This window comes from Dromaius novaehollandiae, chromosome 3 (assembly GCF_036370855.1).
Source record: "Dromaius novaehollandiae isolate bDroNov1 chromosome 3, bDroNov1.hap1, whole genome shotgun sequence".
Classification (NCBI taxonomy): Eukaryota; Metazoa; Chordata; class Aves; order Casuariiformes; family Dromaiidae; genus Dromaius; species Dromaius novaehollandiae.
The window spans coordinates 71,654,547-71,672,437 of NC_088100.1; the positions used below are offsets into that span (position 1 = coordinate 71,654,547).

At 39.3% G+C, this 17,891-nt stretch overlaps 1 protein-coding gene across 4 annotated transcripts in view; it reads right to left on the reverse strand.

Moving 5' to 3' along the window:
* Window positions 1-17,891, reverse strand: part of PLEKHG1 (pleckstrin homology and RhoGEF domain containing G1) — a 152,722-nt gene that overhangs the window by 5,245 nt on the left and 129,586 nt on the right. For all 4 annotated transcript variants that reach the window (XM_064509160.1, XM_064509157.1, XM_064509158.1 and 1 more), the window contains 13 exons: window positions 15,693-15,739; window positions 15,005-15,155; window positions 13,854-13,985; window positions 11,326-11,508; window positions 11,146-11,241; window positions 10,953-11,039; window positions 8,656-8,689; window positions 7,345-7,440; window positions 6,099-6,137; window positions 5,542-5,564; window positions 4,469-4,687; window positions 2,788-2,904; window positions 271-1,948 (listed from right to left, as the gene is read on the reverse strand). In XM_064509160.1, the coding sequence (XP_064365230.1) occupies window positions 271-1,948; window positions 2,788-2,904; window positions 4,469-4,687; window positions 5,542-5,564; window positions 6,099-6,137; window positions 7,345-7,440; window positions 8,656-8,689; window positions 10,953-11,039; window positions 11,146-11,241; window positions 11,326-11,508; window positions 13,854-13,985; window positions 15,005-15,155; window positions 15,693-15,739 (2,902 nt within the window). The remainder of the gene's footprint in view (window positions 1-270; window positions 1,949-2,787; window positions 2,905-4,468; window positions 4,688-5,541; window positions 5,565-6,098; window positions 6,138-7,344; window positions 7,441-8,655; window positions 8,690-10,952; window positions 11,040-11,145; window positions 11,242-11,325; window positions 11,509-13,853; window positions 13,986-15,004; window positions 15,156-15,692; window positions 15,740-17,891) is intronic.

Sequence of the window (17,891 nt, forward strand, 5' to 3'; positions counted from 1 at the left end):
AACTGAGTCGATCCTTCCTGACACTATCCCACTCTTTCTTCTGCATTTTATCAAGTAATGGCAAGATTTTATTGAGATGTAAATGACTATTCATGTTAAAAACAGTCACAGAAAACTCATCTCAGCAATAACACGGGAAATGCAATATTGATATTCAACTAATAGATCAAGGAGCAGAAAATTCATAATCTTTTAATTCAATAAAGAAATTTCACTGGAAATTATTAAAGAAATAAATCTGTATAAAAACAACGCATGTCTTTAACATACCAATAGCCGGACCACCTTGTTTCTTTTCTTCCAGTATGGCAGCGAGATCTTTGTGTTTCAGTTTCTGTTGTCGGCTAGCTGGCTGTTCCTGCTCTGGACTTTTAACTTTCAAAAGCTGGTTAGCCTTCTTAATCTTCTGACTGTATTGCCTTGCCATCATGAAAACTCTGTTCTTTGTTTTATCCACAATATCCAAGTCATTTTCCATGACCTCTGTATGCGCATTGGAGAGAATGCTATTGGCAGACTTGTATGGGCTGTCTACAAAAGGCGTCTCACTGGAGAAGGAAGATCTGTTCAGACTCCTAAAAGAGCTGTCCTTGTATGGTGCAGAGTCTTCAAGCCTGAGATTAGCCTCACTGAAGGTGGCGGCTCTGGGCTTCAAAGTTTTAGGGAAAATAGGAGTTTCTGGCAGAGAGAGAGTAGACAGTGAGTATTCTACATCTTTACTCAGCTCAGGTGTACTGCCAGCATGCAGCCTTTCCTGCATATCATCTTTACAAACAGGAAAGGCTGCAAGGAGACGGTCCCTTGTCTTTTCTTCATTCTTCTTGATGTAGTTCTCCAGGTCATTCCAAATCTCATCTACTTCCTCCGAGAGTTTATCTGCTGCAGACTTATGGGAGAGTGAGTCAGAGTTGGAGGAGCTATCCACTAAGCTCAAATAGTCATTGTCGAGAGGAACATGATGATAAGGACCTTCATCTTCACTGAACTGGAGACTCTCTTCAGAAACAAACTGCCGTAAATTGTCACAGCATGCAAAGTCTGTTTCCAGGCCCAGAAAACCTCTCCTTTTAGAGCATTTTAGAGGTTTACACTTAAAATTCAATAGCGGTGTTTCTGGAAGCACTATGGTGTCATAGATATTATCTTCAACAATCCTGAGCTCATCCAAACTTGAAGCAGGTGCTTCTCTACTGAGTAGGGTCTCATCTCTACTAGCACGAATGGAGGCCCTGTTTTGATTCACTGTCCTCTTTTTGGAGGGTGAATCTGAGCTGTGTTTGTTTCCGGCCTCATAGAGAGAGTCTCTAGCAGACCTCTGGGGGCCATGGCCAGTTTCCTCCCTTCTTGTCAGGCCCATCAGCTTTAAGTCTTCGTAGCTTATATTGTCATAAACATGTTCAATATCATCAACGGTCAGCTCTTCTGAAGATTCGGGATAAGCATTCATACTGCTCACCTCTGTTCTTTTCACTTCCCTTCGAGAATTGCGCTGGCCAAGGTCACCAATTTTATACCTTGCACTGTTTGGACATGTGTTGCTTTCACCAGCACTACTGGCCCGTCTAACAACTTTATGACGGTTGGAGCTGGAAGCCTCATTTTGATGCCCTACCCCCAAATGCCAGCTGCATGGTCGACCAGAAGGACGCCTCCTTCCTCCGCCAACAGCTGAACTGGAGTTGGACGTAGACACTGATGGTACAAACATCTGGTAATCGTCTTCATCATCTTCGTTCTCATAAGGTGGTCGCCTGCTGGGAAACAATGCCTGCCTGATCTGATGGTCAGTCCAGATGTTTCTGACAGAGGTAGTACCCCCCAGGATATTCATGATTAATGAGTTGTCCTGGGGGATGCTAAATTGTCTAGGTGACTGTCTAGCTGAGCAGGAATATGGAAGATCAGTATTCAGTTGGGTCGACTCTTCATCTGAAGGATCTTTGGAGCTCTGCGGAGATTTGAAACATGCAGGTAATGTTAGCCTATTCCCTACAATAATACAAGGGTTCCCACCATTCACAGAAGTGCCATAGTAACCATGGCATCCTGTAGCACGGAGCCCGGCACAGACAGGTGGGCTGGCTCCTTGCTGGTGAGCCAAGAAACCAAGGTGGTAGTGCCAAACTTCTGTGCCTCCCAGCCCTCACCATTGCTCAGAGGTGACTCTTGGCCTTTAATAACACATTACTTCAAAAGATACTAGCTCATGCTAAAGCATGAGTAATTAAAAGCAAATTTATTTGGCAGGGGTAAGATTAGTCCTTTTATGCTAACTCTGCCATTTCACAGTTGGTTTAAGCTAATCTGATTCCAGGCTCCTGCCAAAAAATTTTGCTCTCTGCTCTTTTCCCTTGCCTATAATCCAAGCAGAGAGGTATGTTGCACTCTCTAGTACATGCCACTTAAAATCTGATTTTCTTTTTGGAGTGAGTTTTCATCCATCTCAGCCAGCAGATCTAACATATTGCAAGGCTGCGTGCCTGCTAATGGTAACATGAAAGATACTATAGATGTACATGGCCAGAGGTTGGGAAAGAGAGGAAAGGACTATATCTTTTGGCTTAAGTTAATGTTAATTGGTTTTTTGGTTGGTTTTTTTTTTCCCTTCTCAGGAGAATACTCTTTGAAGTATATACAGATATAGATGACCATCTCAATGATACAAATATTAATGTATGACAGAAAGAGAAGTTGCCTTAACTTTCTACCCAGAAAAAAACCACACAGATTTCTTTGACATATCTTTGATAGATGGCAAGATAGAAGCGGGGAAAAAAAAAAAAGTACCTGCATTTCACATTTGTTGAGATTAACACTTCTCCGTTTTTCAACATTTTCAGCAGCTTGACTATTAAGTCTTTTCCTTCCTCCTTTTGCTTTCTGTAATGAGTTTTGTTGTGCTCCCTGTGATTTAAAAGAACAGAGCAAGGGAGGGATATTAAAATCTATAGCTCTTCGTACAGCTTTGTTCAAAAGAATTACTAGCTGCTAGAAGAGCAGAGCCAAGTCAGGTATACACAAAGGATGAAATACTAGTAAGTAGTCCAAGCACTGCTACAACAATGATTCAGAGTCCAGAAAACTTGCTTTACAATAACCAGTTTAACCAAGTCAATCCATACAGCTTGTCAACAGGGGAAGAAAGCAGAGTCTGCGTGCAACAACTTAGATGTAAAAAATAACTTATAGCAAAAAAAGGCAATCACAGAAAAAATCAAATTTCAAAGGTTTTTTTTTGTTTGTTTTTGAATAGGGAAGGGGATGGATTCACCATCACTTGGAGTGCTGAAAACCAGGAGGAGGTCTAAAACAGAAGATATGATGTCATCTAGCTTCCCAGAAAAATACAAAGCCACAATGTCACGTTGGGCAGTGTAGGAAGTAATTCAGAGAAAAGGGCACACATAATAGGAACTGGACTACATGGTTCCCAATATTAGAATCTAAGAATGTATCGTTGCCACATGTATGGTTAAACATTAATCTACACTTGTACAGTTTTATAGTGGCATTCTTTTGTACTCCCTCATGTCAGGAAGAGGGTGAATTACAAGACACTACACTTCACTGATACAAGATACTATTTTATCAAAGATTTACAATTTAAATAAAATAATTTCAAAGTGGACTTCAAAAAAAAATCTCTAATAGGTTTTGGACAACTTACAAAACAGATTGACCAGAGAAGGATGTCCAAACCCTGTATTCAGATGTTCACATCAGCATCTTAGAGAGCTGAATGTTTATATGAGCATAAACTAAACCCAACAAATTGGGTTAGATCCGGATTCTTTAATACACCCACATTTCAAAACTGAAATTTTAGCCTTTCAGAAATATCATATATGTGGGGAAACATCACGTGGAGTGAAGAAGACTACCTGTTCAATGATTGGATTGTGCAGTAGTAAACGATCAAGATTCTTACTTTCAGAAATCCTACTCACAGCAGCTCATATTAAAGCACACTTACTTCTATTCACAGCCAACAGATCACCAGCCTAGAAACACTACATCGCATCTTTCACTGTCTGAATCTTAACCTAACACTCAGGTCACTGCTTTGAGACCCAAGGACCTTGTCTCTGCATTTGACCTAGAAAGGTTCTAGTTTCTTTCAAAACATCAGCTGGAGGAGCAAGGAAAAGTCAGTTGTGCAACAACTGGCAAAAAAATAATAAAGCTACTGCTTTCTGTCAAAAGTAGGCTGGAGGCCTGTAAAGGAGTAAGCAAAATCTGTTTCAGCAGTAGGGATTTCATATGCTCTCATCCTCTGTGCAGGGGCTAATTTCACGTCACCTCTGTTACAAAGCGACAAACAAATAACACATCTGTAAGGAAAAGCTGCAAGCAGTTTAATTTTAACACATTCCTGTCTCCTTGCAGTTTTACAGATAAATTTAATCCCTCTTCCATCCTCCCCAGGATGAAAAGGTTTTTTTTTTTCTTAGTTTTTTTGTTTTTTAACCTGTTCAGACTCTTCTTCATCATCAGCATCAATCTGTTCTGTAGCAGAAGTGTGGAGATTTTCATCCTGATCACTGATGTAGGCTGGCTCAGTGGACTCTTGAAACTGGCTCTCTAGCCCGCTGGGTTCCAACGAACCCTTCTTCCTTGAATTCAGCAGGGCTTCTTTTGATCCCAGTTTGGTGGTTTGAGATAACAGGGCTCCTTCGATACTGATCCGCTTGAAACAACATGGATTAAAAATTACACAGACTATACCATTTTACAGGTTTACATCAAATAAAGTCAAAGCCACCAAATCCCCCCAGAGCACAGTTTTAGCTACACTCAGTTAGCTGCACTAAATGAGATGTATAAGGAAAGAATTAAAACAAACAGTATTTTTCCATGGACTATAAGGAGCTGGAATAACAACGAAGTGAGGAACCTATGGGCTTCAGTGTTATGGCATCCTAGTGAAGTCACATGTAGTGTACCCTGTTCATACATTCTCCCCGCCTTAAGTTCCATCCCAACTAAGCCTAGGACCCAAAATCCAACACGAGTCTTTCACACTGCATTGGAACTTCATTAAAAATTCTTATAGAAAGTGTAGAGGTTAGAAGTGCTCAGCCCAGTCTGCCTAAGCTGTATTGGCTCTGCCTGTTTTTTTATATATTTTTATGTGTGTATATATGTGTGTGTGTATATATATATATATCTCAGAATAAGCTGAAACTCTTACATTCTTATTTAATAAATACAAAGAAAATATTCTTCAAAGAATAAACACCATCTTTACATAGAACTTCTGTGACTACAGCAGTATTTTTAAGTACCCTATAATATACAAATTGATTGTGCTGTATAATAAAGTACAGGAATATAGGGAACAGGCAAATTCTCCTTATTAGGTACTGCTGAAATAGTTAGCTGTATTTTTATTGCTTTCATTTCAATAACCTTATCAGAGACTCTAAATGACATTTATGTTTTTGCTTCCCTTCTTAAAAATCAATACAATATCAGTCACATGCCATTTGAAGGTATTAAAACACGAAATGTAAAAAATAAATAAATAAATAAAAGGCTTACCTTCTGCATATCTGGATTTATATCTGAAAACACAAATACATTATAAGTGAGTACTTGAACTGGTGTCAGTCTATGCCACTGTTCTAATGCTACATCAATATCCCTATTATGAATTCCCAAAAAGGAATTAAATGCAACTGCAATATTCATTTGAGGGTCTCTGATAAAACAGAGACAACATTCACTTTATGACAGTTCCCCCTAAAGATGTGATTTTGCAACACTTCTGTAATATGGGTAACTACCCATAGTGACTAAAACACTTTGTGTTCAGTTACCAGTTGCTAGGACGTTTACAAGATCAGAACCCAATCATGGAAAAGCAAATACTAGGATTTAAACGCTAATTTTGTTTTCTCTTCACACAGGTTATTTTCTCCCCAAATATGTATTTGGGGTTACATTCTACAGGCAGGATATTCCACTAACATAAGTCAGCATAGGTCCATTGAACATGATTGAAATAGATAAAGTCACTGGAGAAGAGGATCTATGCTTACTTGTTTTGCAAGACACATAAACACTTAGACAACAAAATAGTAGGCAAAATAACTTACCATTTGACTTCAAAACTTTATGGACTCTAGATGAAGGTTCTGAAAAAGACAACAACAGTATTTAAACACTACAGCATCCCAAAGAAAGTTACTGGTATCTTGGCCAACTTTTTATAACACAGAGACCAAAATTTAAGCTCCCGAGCCCATGCAGGACAGCAGGATTCACTCTTCTTAATCATCTAGTTTCCTCAGACCCTTGGAAAAAAGGGCTTAATTTGTTGAAGTGTCAAACCTACAACTGTTTCCAAAGTGCATATGTGTCTTTAACGGAATGGCAGCTCCTCCCTCCTCTTCCCCCACACAACCACATATGTAAGTTTTAATCTCATGTGAAGATTCTTGCTTTCCAAAGACTCAGCCCTCATCTAAGTCATTGCTCTGGAGTTGCTGGAGACTTCCTACATTCAGGTTAGAAATACATATGAGATACTGTCAGCTTAGCAGTGCTTTAAGAGCATAAGTAGCTCAACACTACAGAGGAGGCTATTTAAATCAGTATTTTGGGTATTCCTTTTCTGGGCAAAACAGCACCAGTGGAATCTTCCACCTTAGAAACACAAAGATGCCCGATTAAAATGATTGCTTTTCAGAGACAAAGTCTGCTATGTGATAAATCACTACACCTGTGCTCTCATGAACCTTAAGCCATTCTGCATAAATAATATTACATACTCTTAACTGGAAAAATCTTTAAGTAGCTGAAAAGGGAACATAGCTACTGCAATGTAAAGTCAGTCCAAGTACACAGACATTTGTAATGGCTTCAGGAGAGAAATAACTGTAATTATGGACGTAGATTAGAGCTAGGAAAGAAAAAAGAAGTCATCGTTACTACCTGTCATATTTCTCTTTTTCATAAGGAAGACACTACAGTAAACAGAGACAGCAATCATGTTTTACAATAATCATGATGGAACCACTTCTGAGATAGTAATTACTCAGGGAAAACAAGTCAGATTTAAATAATGTAACTGGCTTGCTTTGCATTCTTTATCCATCAGAAAGTACCAACTGTTCTCTATGCATCCACCATTAGGCACGTACATCCATGAAATGAAATGCAAACACTATGTAAAATCACACAAATAACAGTTTGTTAACAAGATCCTCCACCCATATCGTGCTCTGTAAAATCTGAGCAGAGTGCAGGGTAAGAACCAATTCCATGTGCTCAACCTCACCAAGCCCTAAACAATCTTGCTTGTTTCTCTCTTGTCATCTTGATGGAAAGAAGTTTATTCACCTGATTTCCTTCTCACTCGGTGTGGAGTAGTGCCTTCTTTAGGATGGTGCGATGATTTCATTTCTCCCTTAGGGCTATAATGGAAGCCTGGATGATCTGTGAGACAAGCAGAGGCATCGGTATAAAAAAGGGTGTTATTTTACACATCTCAGCAGCTCTCTTTGTAGGCTGTGCCATCTTCCCTTTATGACTCATACAGTGGCACTTCATCAGAGCTCAGCGCAGAATAAGCGAGCAGCACTGTTGCAGAGTGTTACCACTTAGCCGTGGAAACACTTCACTCATTTAGTTACGCCTTGCTCTGCATTGCTAACCCAGCAACATTTATGCACAATCACGTTTGTTAGCCAGTTTCTCAGCAGAGTCTTCCTGACCCATTCCCTGGGACAATAACCATGTAAATAAATAACAATCCCGCTTTACACTGAGCCTTCTTCAGCATCCGTTCTTTAAGGTTGTTCTCACTTCCCTGCACTGCTAGGGACTGCTGGCGACACGAAGAGGTAGCACAGCAAGCACCAAGAAAGGCAGAAAGTCAAAGACTGAATGGAAGGGATGGCACAGGCAGGACCGGATGCAGATGCAAGACAGTGCCATCATACTGGCCTTCCAATCCTGACTCCTGTGGCACACACGTGAACTCATCAAACTTACAGCAACCACAACCCTGCCAGGTCTCAGCATGGAGCTTTCTTGGGGGCTGCTCCTTAGGTGCAGTTGCTTTCTGCCATAGCCATGAATTCAGCTACTGCACCTAATTAGACTGCCAGGTGATAGAGGGTAGCCACCCATGCTGCCACACCACAGGGGCACTGGGCTCCCTCGTTCGACTTCCACATAGGTGTACCGGGGGATAAGCAGCCGGCAACTGCTCTTCCCGTCCCCCAGCTGCAGGCTTGCCAGCATACAGAAGTTGTAAAAGTGCTCGATGCTTCAAGCTGCATTACTTATTCCTAGCCCTTCAGTGGTCCTGGACAGAAGGAGCTTTTGCTGCAGAGGATGGGAAGATCGTGTGTTTAGTCAGCATGGAATAAGCAAAACAGAGTGGCCAGTGTTTACACATGGCCTAATCTGCCTCTTCCTTGCTAACCATGAGACATATCCTGTTGGTTGCAGATCAGGCAACCCAATGCTTACAGAGTTCCACAGGATCTGCACGCAATTATTTTTTTCTGGCAACATCATAATTGAAGGAACATAAGCACAGCCTTCTTGCATCTTAGAGGAAAACAACAGTTATATGTGAAGTGTTAAAGATATTTTTATTAATTTGTTTTCTAATGAAAGTGGGGGAAAAAAAAAACAACTTACGTATGGCATCCATTTCTAAAATTGCCTGTTTGGCCTGAAAGAGAAAAAAAATTGTGTGTGAAGAGGTTAAACTGCACATAGAAGGGTAAATTATGTTGTACGTTACAGATAGTAGGCAGTTTATATAAAGAAAATAGCAACTTTAATTTTCGAACTAATAAATACTGTTAGTGTTACTTTTCGTGTCTTTCTATGTAGCCCACATATACAGATGTGGACAAGAATTTTGCAGGTAATAGTCTACTAGAGTTAACTTTCAGGACATCATTGGTTGTTAACTGCACATGACAGCTCCACCTTGCTTACTCTACCATTCTGGCAGTGTGAGGGGAGGAGCGTGCAACTGGGGCACCGTCGGGATGAGAAATTTTGAGACGATGGAGTGACAGGGATCACTGACTCTGCAGAAAAGAGGGGCTGTGCGCCCTGGTTCTCCTCTATGGGGACATGAACCTCCAGAGAACTCCCAGTCAGGCCCATAATTTAGAGCTGTCCATAAGCCTCACCCTATTCTGCTGGGATAGGCATCAAATTGGCCCTACCTTCTGGGAATCACAAATACTTTTCAAGCAAGTTGCTCATGATTCATGGAACATTTCCTCCCTGAAAAATCACACAGCTTAACTCCTTTATTACTTTGCAGTTCTAAAATAGTTGGCCGCACAATCGGAACCCTCCAAATTATTTCTTTAAGGTTTTTAAGTACAGGAAAAAATATCACAAGGAAGCAACCTTGCTTCCTTTAAGAGCATTCCTGAGGAATAGCTATTGAAAAAAAAATCATTTCATTTGTGTAAGATTAAACCTGAATAATAATCATGATTGCTTAGTTTAACACATTTCTTAAGACTTACCACTTATTTTTCCTTATCAGGCATATCAGCCAATAAGTAATAAATTAAAATAAAATAAAATAGCCTAGAGAACCTTCTTGCCTTTCTATAGGTGCAGCTCAGGTCTTTTCCACTAGGTGTCAGATGTAGACTACCAGTAAATTCCCCCCAAACACTGGGCAGAGGGAAGTACTAAGACTATAAACTACTAGTTTGTCAAAATACATGTGCAGACAACTTTAATGATTTATTTGATTAGGCTTTTCTGTTCCTAAATCAAATGATTTTTCAAGCTGCAAAGAGCATTATGATATATTTGGGTTATACGTTGCTTTTCATGCTTAAACAAATACATTAAGAAGTAATGAAAACCTTGATAAAACTAAATTCATGCTATAGTATTTCTTACTACAATCTAATAAACAGCGTTGTAAACATGGATGCTACATAAAGATTGTACTGCTGATAAATTCCGATGACACAAAACCATAAGAGAAGAATTACTAACAGCTACTGCTAGCACTTTTTTCTTCCATAACCTTTTTTGTTGAACTGTTGAAAATATCAGTCAATATTTCATTGTCTATGCCAGTGAGGTATCATTTTTAGCCATTACAACATAAAACTTAAGAAAAGCGTTAGCACAAAGTCAGAAAAAAAATCCTGCTCACACAGATCAGTGGCAGTTGTGTCATGGCAGAAGTTAACTAGGATATTGTGAGTGACTCATCATTCCAGAGGCGCAATGAGTTACAGTGGGAAACATCAGCTGGAGGCCCAAGATAGGATTTTTTTTTTTTTTTTTTTTTTTTTTTTTTTAAACAGGACCAGACATCCTAGCTATGAATATAATACTAGCAGGTAACTGAGATACTAGTGGGTATCTGAAAATTGTTACGAACCTCACAACTGTGACTCATTTTCTATGGTACAAAGCTTGCTAGCTATCTCACGGAAAGGGACCAGGTGTCCCAACTAAGTACCTAGGGTCCAGGATGGACATGTGTGTTTGTAAAGTGAAATGTGGGCTGCCAGTGGTTTCACTGCTGTGGATCCAAGCTGGATTAAAACCAGCTTGGCAACGCCTACACATGCTGCAATTACCACATCTCAGGAGTGTGCAGGCAGGCAGCTTCAAGCCAAGGTAGGTTCTTCTTACACTAAAGCTTTCTGGAGTTGCATCTCTGTGATTAACATTTCAGTGGGTAAATCCTAATGGACAGGGATGCTGGTAACCCAGGTAAATTCTTCTCCTGTACCAACCCCACTAGGTGCTTTTAACGGAACTTTCCCATTAATTCTGAAGAACTTTTGAAGACAAAAAAAACAATATATTAATCAATCACTGAAGAGATCACCTGGAATCTAATTTGCCATGTATCTTGCAGCTAATAAGAATGTCTGGATTTACATACACATTCACGGAGGTATGCTTTTTGTTATGGATTTTTTTTTTCTTTTTACCTTGGCAGGAATTTTAGCAGGATGATTTTCTAGAATTAATCTCTTCAAGTGAAGAATCCAAAGGCGTTTTTCTTGCTGTGACTTCGCCTGTTAAAAATTGTAGCAACATGAGAAAATGCATTACTATAATATGCAGGGTCAGGAATAGCACATGGCCATCAGGTTATCCACACGACAGGGAAGTCTGTCATACCTGGACAGTATGCTGCATCTTGGGATTTTTGTAGTGGAAGACGCTAAAGCTAAGTGGTTCCTTTGGTATTACTTCAACAAGCATAAGATTCCCACACTGTAACAGAAGAAAAAATGCAAGTCATGGGGGGGTTTCAAAGAGATCTGGAGACAGCACATTACAACTTGCTTTCCAACATACCAATATGTGAGCTTTGTATGTAAACATTTCATCTCTCTTTTTTGTAATAAGCAGCAGCTTGTCAAAAAGGAACAACGTGCGCTCGTTTTTGGCTCGCTGAATGCGGAACGTTCCTTCCAGCACCAGCTCCCCGTAACTCGTGAGGTCTGGTCCTTTCCAGTTAGTGAGTAAACTTTGTATCTCCTACAACAGATTGAAGAAGAATAACCAAAGTTCTTTACATTCATCATCTTTATTTAAATGAAGTTTCAGAAAACAGTCTGCTGTGGCCATTCCAAGTCTCCCATATAATGGTCAGCATCGGTCAACAGTATAAAGTCACCACATAAAAGGTTAGCAATGGTAAATGGTATAAAGTCACTCCACAAAGGTACTGAGGCTGCTAGGTACAGCACAAACACTGCAGCCAGGTGCCTCCAGAACTAATGCTAAGCCTGGACTAATGCCCTCCTAGCATGTTCTGGTTACTTCGGTGCAGACCCAGCAAAGAGCACTGAGCTCCCCAGGCAGCATGCAGAGAAGCAGCAGCAGCCCATCTCCCTTGACTTGTGGTGATGGAGAATTGATTCTGTCAGTCATCAGTCTCTCATGCCTGCTCCTGTCTCCCACGCTTGTCCTTAAGCAGTCCCTCTTAATGTTTCCCTCCCTTTCTCCCTCCCTCTTGAAGTTGTGTGGTCCCCAACTAGCTGAATTGTAATCCTGTCTCCGTACCTTGTAGACCCATCACAGATGATGTCTCTGGCAGGTACTCAGATACAAGAGATGTTTCCCGGAAGACTAAAGGACACAGAGTGATCTGACCAACTGATCATTTGAAGATGCCAAGATTTATTTGTATTGCTAATGATTTATATACATATCATAGATATTTCTCACCTTATTTATCACTTAAAAACAAAAAGGCTGGAGAAACATGTAAGACCTTTTATAAATCTGTGTTACTTTGTTTTGACTATTCTTGTTTCCTTCAGTTGCTTTTTCTTTTCTGCCACTGCCACAGATATACGATTTATGCATGGTGCAACAAGCTCTGAGAATAGACTGAACCTTAAGTCAGGCAATCTTTAAAAATGTCCATCTGACGTTTACCCTGGCAGTGTTAGCAAAGCAGGGCCAAATTTCCTTGTCCTAGCCTGGTCTCTCTAGGACATGACTGCATTCAACTACAAAAACTTGTTAGTATATTTGAAGCATAAAGTGCACACTGGAAAAAAAAACAAATACAGCAAATACAGCAGCATACTTAGGGCTATACCCAAGACTGCTATAAAAAGAATAAACTAAGTAATGGAAGAAGTTGTATTTGATCTGATCTCTCCAGTAACTTGTAAATAAGTGAACGTACAGCACAGTGATTGATTTCACCACTTTGAGGGAGACTTTGGGCAGGAACTGTGGTTCTTGCAGAATTACAGACAAATGGCAGTGTGATAGCTCACAGAAGACCTATCCTTATGACTGCAAAAACAGATATTTCTGTTAAAAGGAGTAACCATGAACATAAACATTTTTCACAACTCCATATATTTGTCAGCTCTACTCAAAAAATTACAAAATTCACTTATTCAAAAGCCTTTGACCCTCTTTATTGCTAAATATTACTGGTTATTATTCAGATTTACAGCAAACTGTTTGTAAAAGGCCTTAGTATGTATTTCCAGCAATATGTGGCAAAGGTTACACTGTTGCAGGTAAGGCATTATCAAATGTAACCCTGTTCCCCTATATATAAACAAAAGAATGAGGGCCAATGCACGCCATTTAAGTTAAAAAGAAATAAAGGAACAAACATGACACGGATTTCAGAAATGATGCAAGCCTGTTACTTGCTCCTTTTCATATTCTAAAAACATCAATTTTCTTAAAGCAACAAAAACTGCATTTTCATCAGCAGTCTAAAATGGTGATTCACTGGGAAGTTTGAAACAGACTGATGGTTCTGTAGGAGTTCTACAAAATAGCTTGCTCTTGATGACAAAAAAATTACTCAGAATAGCTTTTCTTCTTTCCTCAAGAGCTCCTTCATTTGAAGTGAAGTTAGCCTTTTTTTAAATAGCGTATTTCTAGATTTATACTTTTCATAGAGCAACTAATAATGAGTCTTCAGTAGTCCAAGAGGAAGGTACTTCAACAAGTAGAAGCACAAGAAACGTCTCAAAACAAAATTAATCAGCACAAGAGCGAGAAATAGGAAACCACAGGATTGATGAACAAAGACATGCCCTAGAGTTGTACAGCAGTGGTGTACAATTGAGGGAAAGGAAGAAAGGAAAGTTATCTTATGTTCCATATTACTGCAAAATAAACGCTTTACAGGATGCTGCTTGTAGGGTAGAGATTTCTGAGATTTTCCTGCAGCAACTATGACCATACTTTCTAAGATCAAACAGCCAGGGGAATACTCATCAGGAGCCTAAATTATGACTGACAGAAGATAAGAAGAAAAGATAAACTGAAAAATGCTGATGGCATATCTATCGACAGAAACCACTCAGAGAAACACCAGTAAAATCTCTTTGGGAACTTACTTGAAGCCTGATGGCATGCTCATGTTTCCTCTTCATGTCATTTATATGCCATGCCACTCTCTGCATTGTATCTATGGCATCTAGCACCACATCATAGCCCTCAGTGTCCTTGTCAAGGTGGTTTTCTATTTCCTAAGTCAGGAAAAACGAATCCAGTTATTTCCAAATAAATTTTCAAATCAGATATATTAATAACTGTACCTTTATCTGTACTATGTTGTCTTTGCATCAAAATCACACAAATGTCATTTCTGCCCCCCCCCCTTTTTTTTTTTTTTTTTTTTTTTACTATTGCAAGTTATTATCAATTTGGTTAACACAAGATGATTGACAAAGCAAAGCCTTTTCAGTCGGTTGAGTACTCATCCAGAAGCTGATGTGAACACAGATGCAAGAAAGAGAGCAAGGCATACTTAAAGAAAGAGACCTTTCAGACAACATTTAATGGCTTTCTGAAAGCACAGAATATAGCTACATGCTTACAAAATACTGATGAAATTACATGGGGCATTACATTAGAGTTGGAGAGAAGAAAAGCACCAGACATTCTAAATAAAGATCAGTGTCTTTACACTTCACTAGAACATGACTCTGTAATAGGAAACATATGTGGAAAACGTTAACAATAAAGCAGGAATTTCCGAAACTGTTGCTTAACTCAATTCACTGGCTACGGAAAGAGTTCCCACTTCCTCAATCATTCCTCTCCACAAAAATCTTACCAATCAGGGGTGTTTAAATGTATTTATTTCTTCTTTCAGCCACCCCCAGCATTGCAACATGTGGAAAAATACTGTTTTTCACTGGAACAATAAATTTTTGTACAAAACTGTTTATTCATGACAATAATCTCCCCCAAAACTTCAAAATTACAGACCTGCTTTAAAAAAAAACCAACCCCCTCCAAAACTAATTATTTGGACATACAGACTGATTCAATGCATCTAAAAAAACTGCCATATAACCCCTATGCAGAATGCATGCATATGTTATGAAGTGACGAAGATGCAAAGAGTCTCCGTATGTTAAAACTGAACACTCACAAAAGACTAACCGTCTAAAGAAATACAAAATTATTCTAACTACCAAATCTTGTAATAGAGGCAGGAAAATAGAAGTCCTGCGGGCTTTAATGCAAGGTATTTGCTTACGTGCAAAAGTAGGTGGTACTTGAGGATTCGCTGGACAGGTTTTAAGAGATAGGAGCCCAGGGGCAAAGAGTGTTTTAGAGCTTCTTGACGTTCTCTAAAGAACTTGGCCAGTGTCTTGTTCCTCATGCATTCTGTTAACACAGCTACCGACCTGAAAATACCAAACATATATCTTTAGGACACAATGCCTCCACAGGTCTGTAGATAAAGTCAAGAATTGTTTCTTTCTTCCCTTGTAAAGCGAGTAGGTTCCTAATCCAATCCTTGCTTTTTCTTCTTTTTTTTTCTTTGTGTTCTTTTTTGCTTTCTTTTCTTTTTTGCTTTCTTTTCTTTCCTTCTTTTTTTTTTTTTTTTTTTTTTTTTTTTTTTTTTTTAAGTTTTCTTGTGCTTTCAATTATATTTGCCTTTAATATGCAACCATTCTTTCTTACCAGTGGGAATTACATATTCAGAGCACTGCAGAATAAGACCATTGTGGCAACGAACGACAAGAATGGTCAAAATAAGCCTTCAGATGAGCATCTTCTATTTTTTTTGTTTTTCATTACAAGTTACGGAAAAAAGTGAACTCCCTGTTCCTCCCCCCAGTTTATAAGGGGGTGGGGGAGATATTTTTTGTGTGGGCTGAAATTCTCATTACATACACATGCCAAGGGACATATTGAGAAAGGGAATCCAGAATTCTTACCTTGGGTAGTTGGTGCAGTATTGTGTATATATGTGGAAATCTTCACTCTGCATGGGGAGAAAAAGGTTTTCAGATTGATATTTTGTCAAAACAATACAAAAATTTCAGAAGCAAACATTTTTTGTTTGGTAATGGAACCTCAGCAGTACTATTGCTGCTATTGTTCTGATCATCTTCTATCCCTTCCCCTATCGATGGATCAAGAGCATCTTTGGTCACTTCCTTTTCCCATCTCCTGACCACATACCTGAGATCACATCTCTCTACCTGCCCAGATAAACAGTCTCTGAAATACCTACCACACTTCAAGTTCCTGCCCCCTTGAGTAAAGTCAATCAAAGCTAATTTTTTCTATGAGCTTTCACAGGAAAAGAAATACACTGCCCAGTTTTCTGTATTTCTTTTAATCCTTTTTTTCTGCATTTGTTCTGCCTTTTTTACTGATTTTCTGGCATACCTTAAAAACAACTCTGTAGTTCTGTTTGGTGTCCTCAATTCCCACTCAAATCCTTGAACCCCATTTATGTCTAGCTCTTATACCTCTACTTTTTTAACTTCTTCTGATTTGCAGGGCTCCTAAAAGTTTTCCTAGGAAGGAAACATCCAGTGAAACACTGTAGAGTGCATTTAAACCCACAGACTGTAGTCACTGACAGTAGTTATTCTCTTTGGTCACCTTCTATGGATCCCTTAGGAGCTATGTGCGCATGACAGGCAGAAACTCACTAAATGAGATCAACTTTTTTGAGGATAGGGCAACTTATTCACTTGACATATTTATGTAATAAACAGCAAGAAATTTAGCTTACAAATCAGATACAAATCAGTGTGAAAAACAAAATGCCATAACTGAACACTGCCCTATAATTGCTACACTCGAGATGAGAAAGACCGATCTAATGTAATACAGCATTACGGCATGTTCCTTATTTTACATTTTACAAAAAAGATTGCATTTAACATGCCTAGAAACAGCAGCAGCAGCTAACACATATGTGCAAGACAAAGATGGTGATGTCAAGACATCTTCTGCATTTCCTGATCAACAGATTTTCCACACCATAAACCTATTTAGTGAATTTCAACAAAAAATAAAAATAAACGTGGAGATAAATGGCTTTGTAGAGAGCCTCTAATGTCCTTTACAATCAACACATTGAAAAACCAAAAACAGCAACAAAACATCCCACATCACCCTCAAGCAACCAACATGCACATACCTAGTTTTGTCCACATTAAAGCACACACCTGCAGATGGGGAGGAGTTTTGTAGGATATGCTCACCATGTGATTTTTGAACTGTTTTGAGTACTTCCACATTTGAGCACAGTCTAAGCAAGAAAATTAGAAGCCATAAAAGTAATTTTTTAATTATGACTCTGTGGAAGCAGAAAGCTATTGCTGAAAATAGTTTATAACTGGATGTACGTGGGTTGCCACACTTGCCTGTCACAACAGAATTGCCCACTTAATGCTGATGAGCTTCTCAGAGGCAGTGCTGAAGTTTCATCTCTTTCTTCCTTGGCCTAATGTTCGTTCTTAACCATCACTGTTTTATTCTATGCAAGACTCGGGAAACATTCCTCTGTGCTTTAAGTTTCCATCTGCCTATCAACTTCTATTCCAAATGATATGCAATTTCTGCAGCTTGTTGGTATCCTAAAGACCAAGAAAGCACTTCAGGAGTGTGAAGTGTTTTTAAAATCTACTACTTTCTCTTTCCTGAGCCCTAGACTAGTAGGAAACAATTCTCTGGCAGTAAACAAGGCCCCAGTTTCCACTTGAAGCATCTTCAAAACGGATTCTGACGTACTGCAACAGCAGCCATGCTCTACGAGGGTTTTTTCTTCTCAGCAGCACCTCATGAACAGAGACCAAATATCTGTCCTCACAGAAGGCAACAACGGCTGCACTTCATGCTCTGAGGAGCAGTATCACGGGGCAGAGGGCTGGCACAGGCTAGGGTTTTTGTTTATCATTGTTGGATTTTTTGGCTGTTCATCAGACAGAGCAAGCTCAGCCAGTACTCTTCCACATTTCCACCAGTAGTCTTCTCTTCTCCCCTCGTCTTTCTGTGTCCTTCTTGTAAACCACATTGTGCCACTTATTTTTTCCAGTGAGCAGGGATTTTTAAAGACCATGTCTAAATCAGGTCCTGCTCAACATGAGCATAATGTACTGCAGTTCATTTTAGTGTCT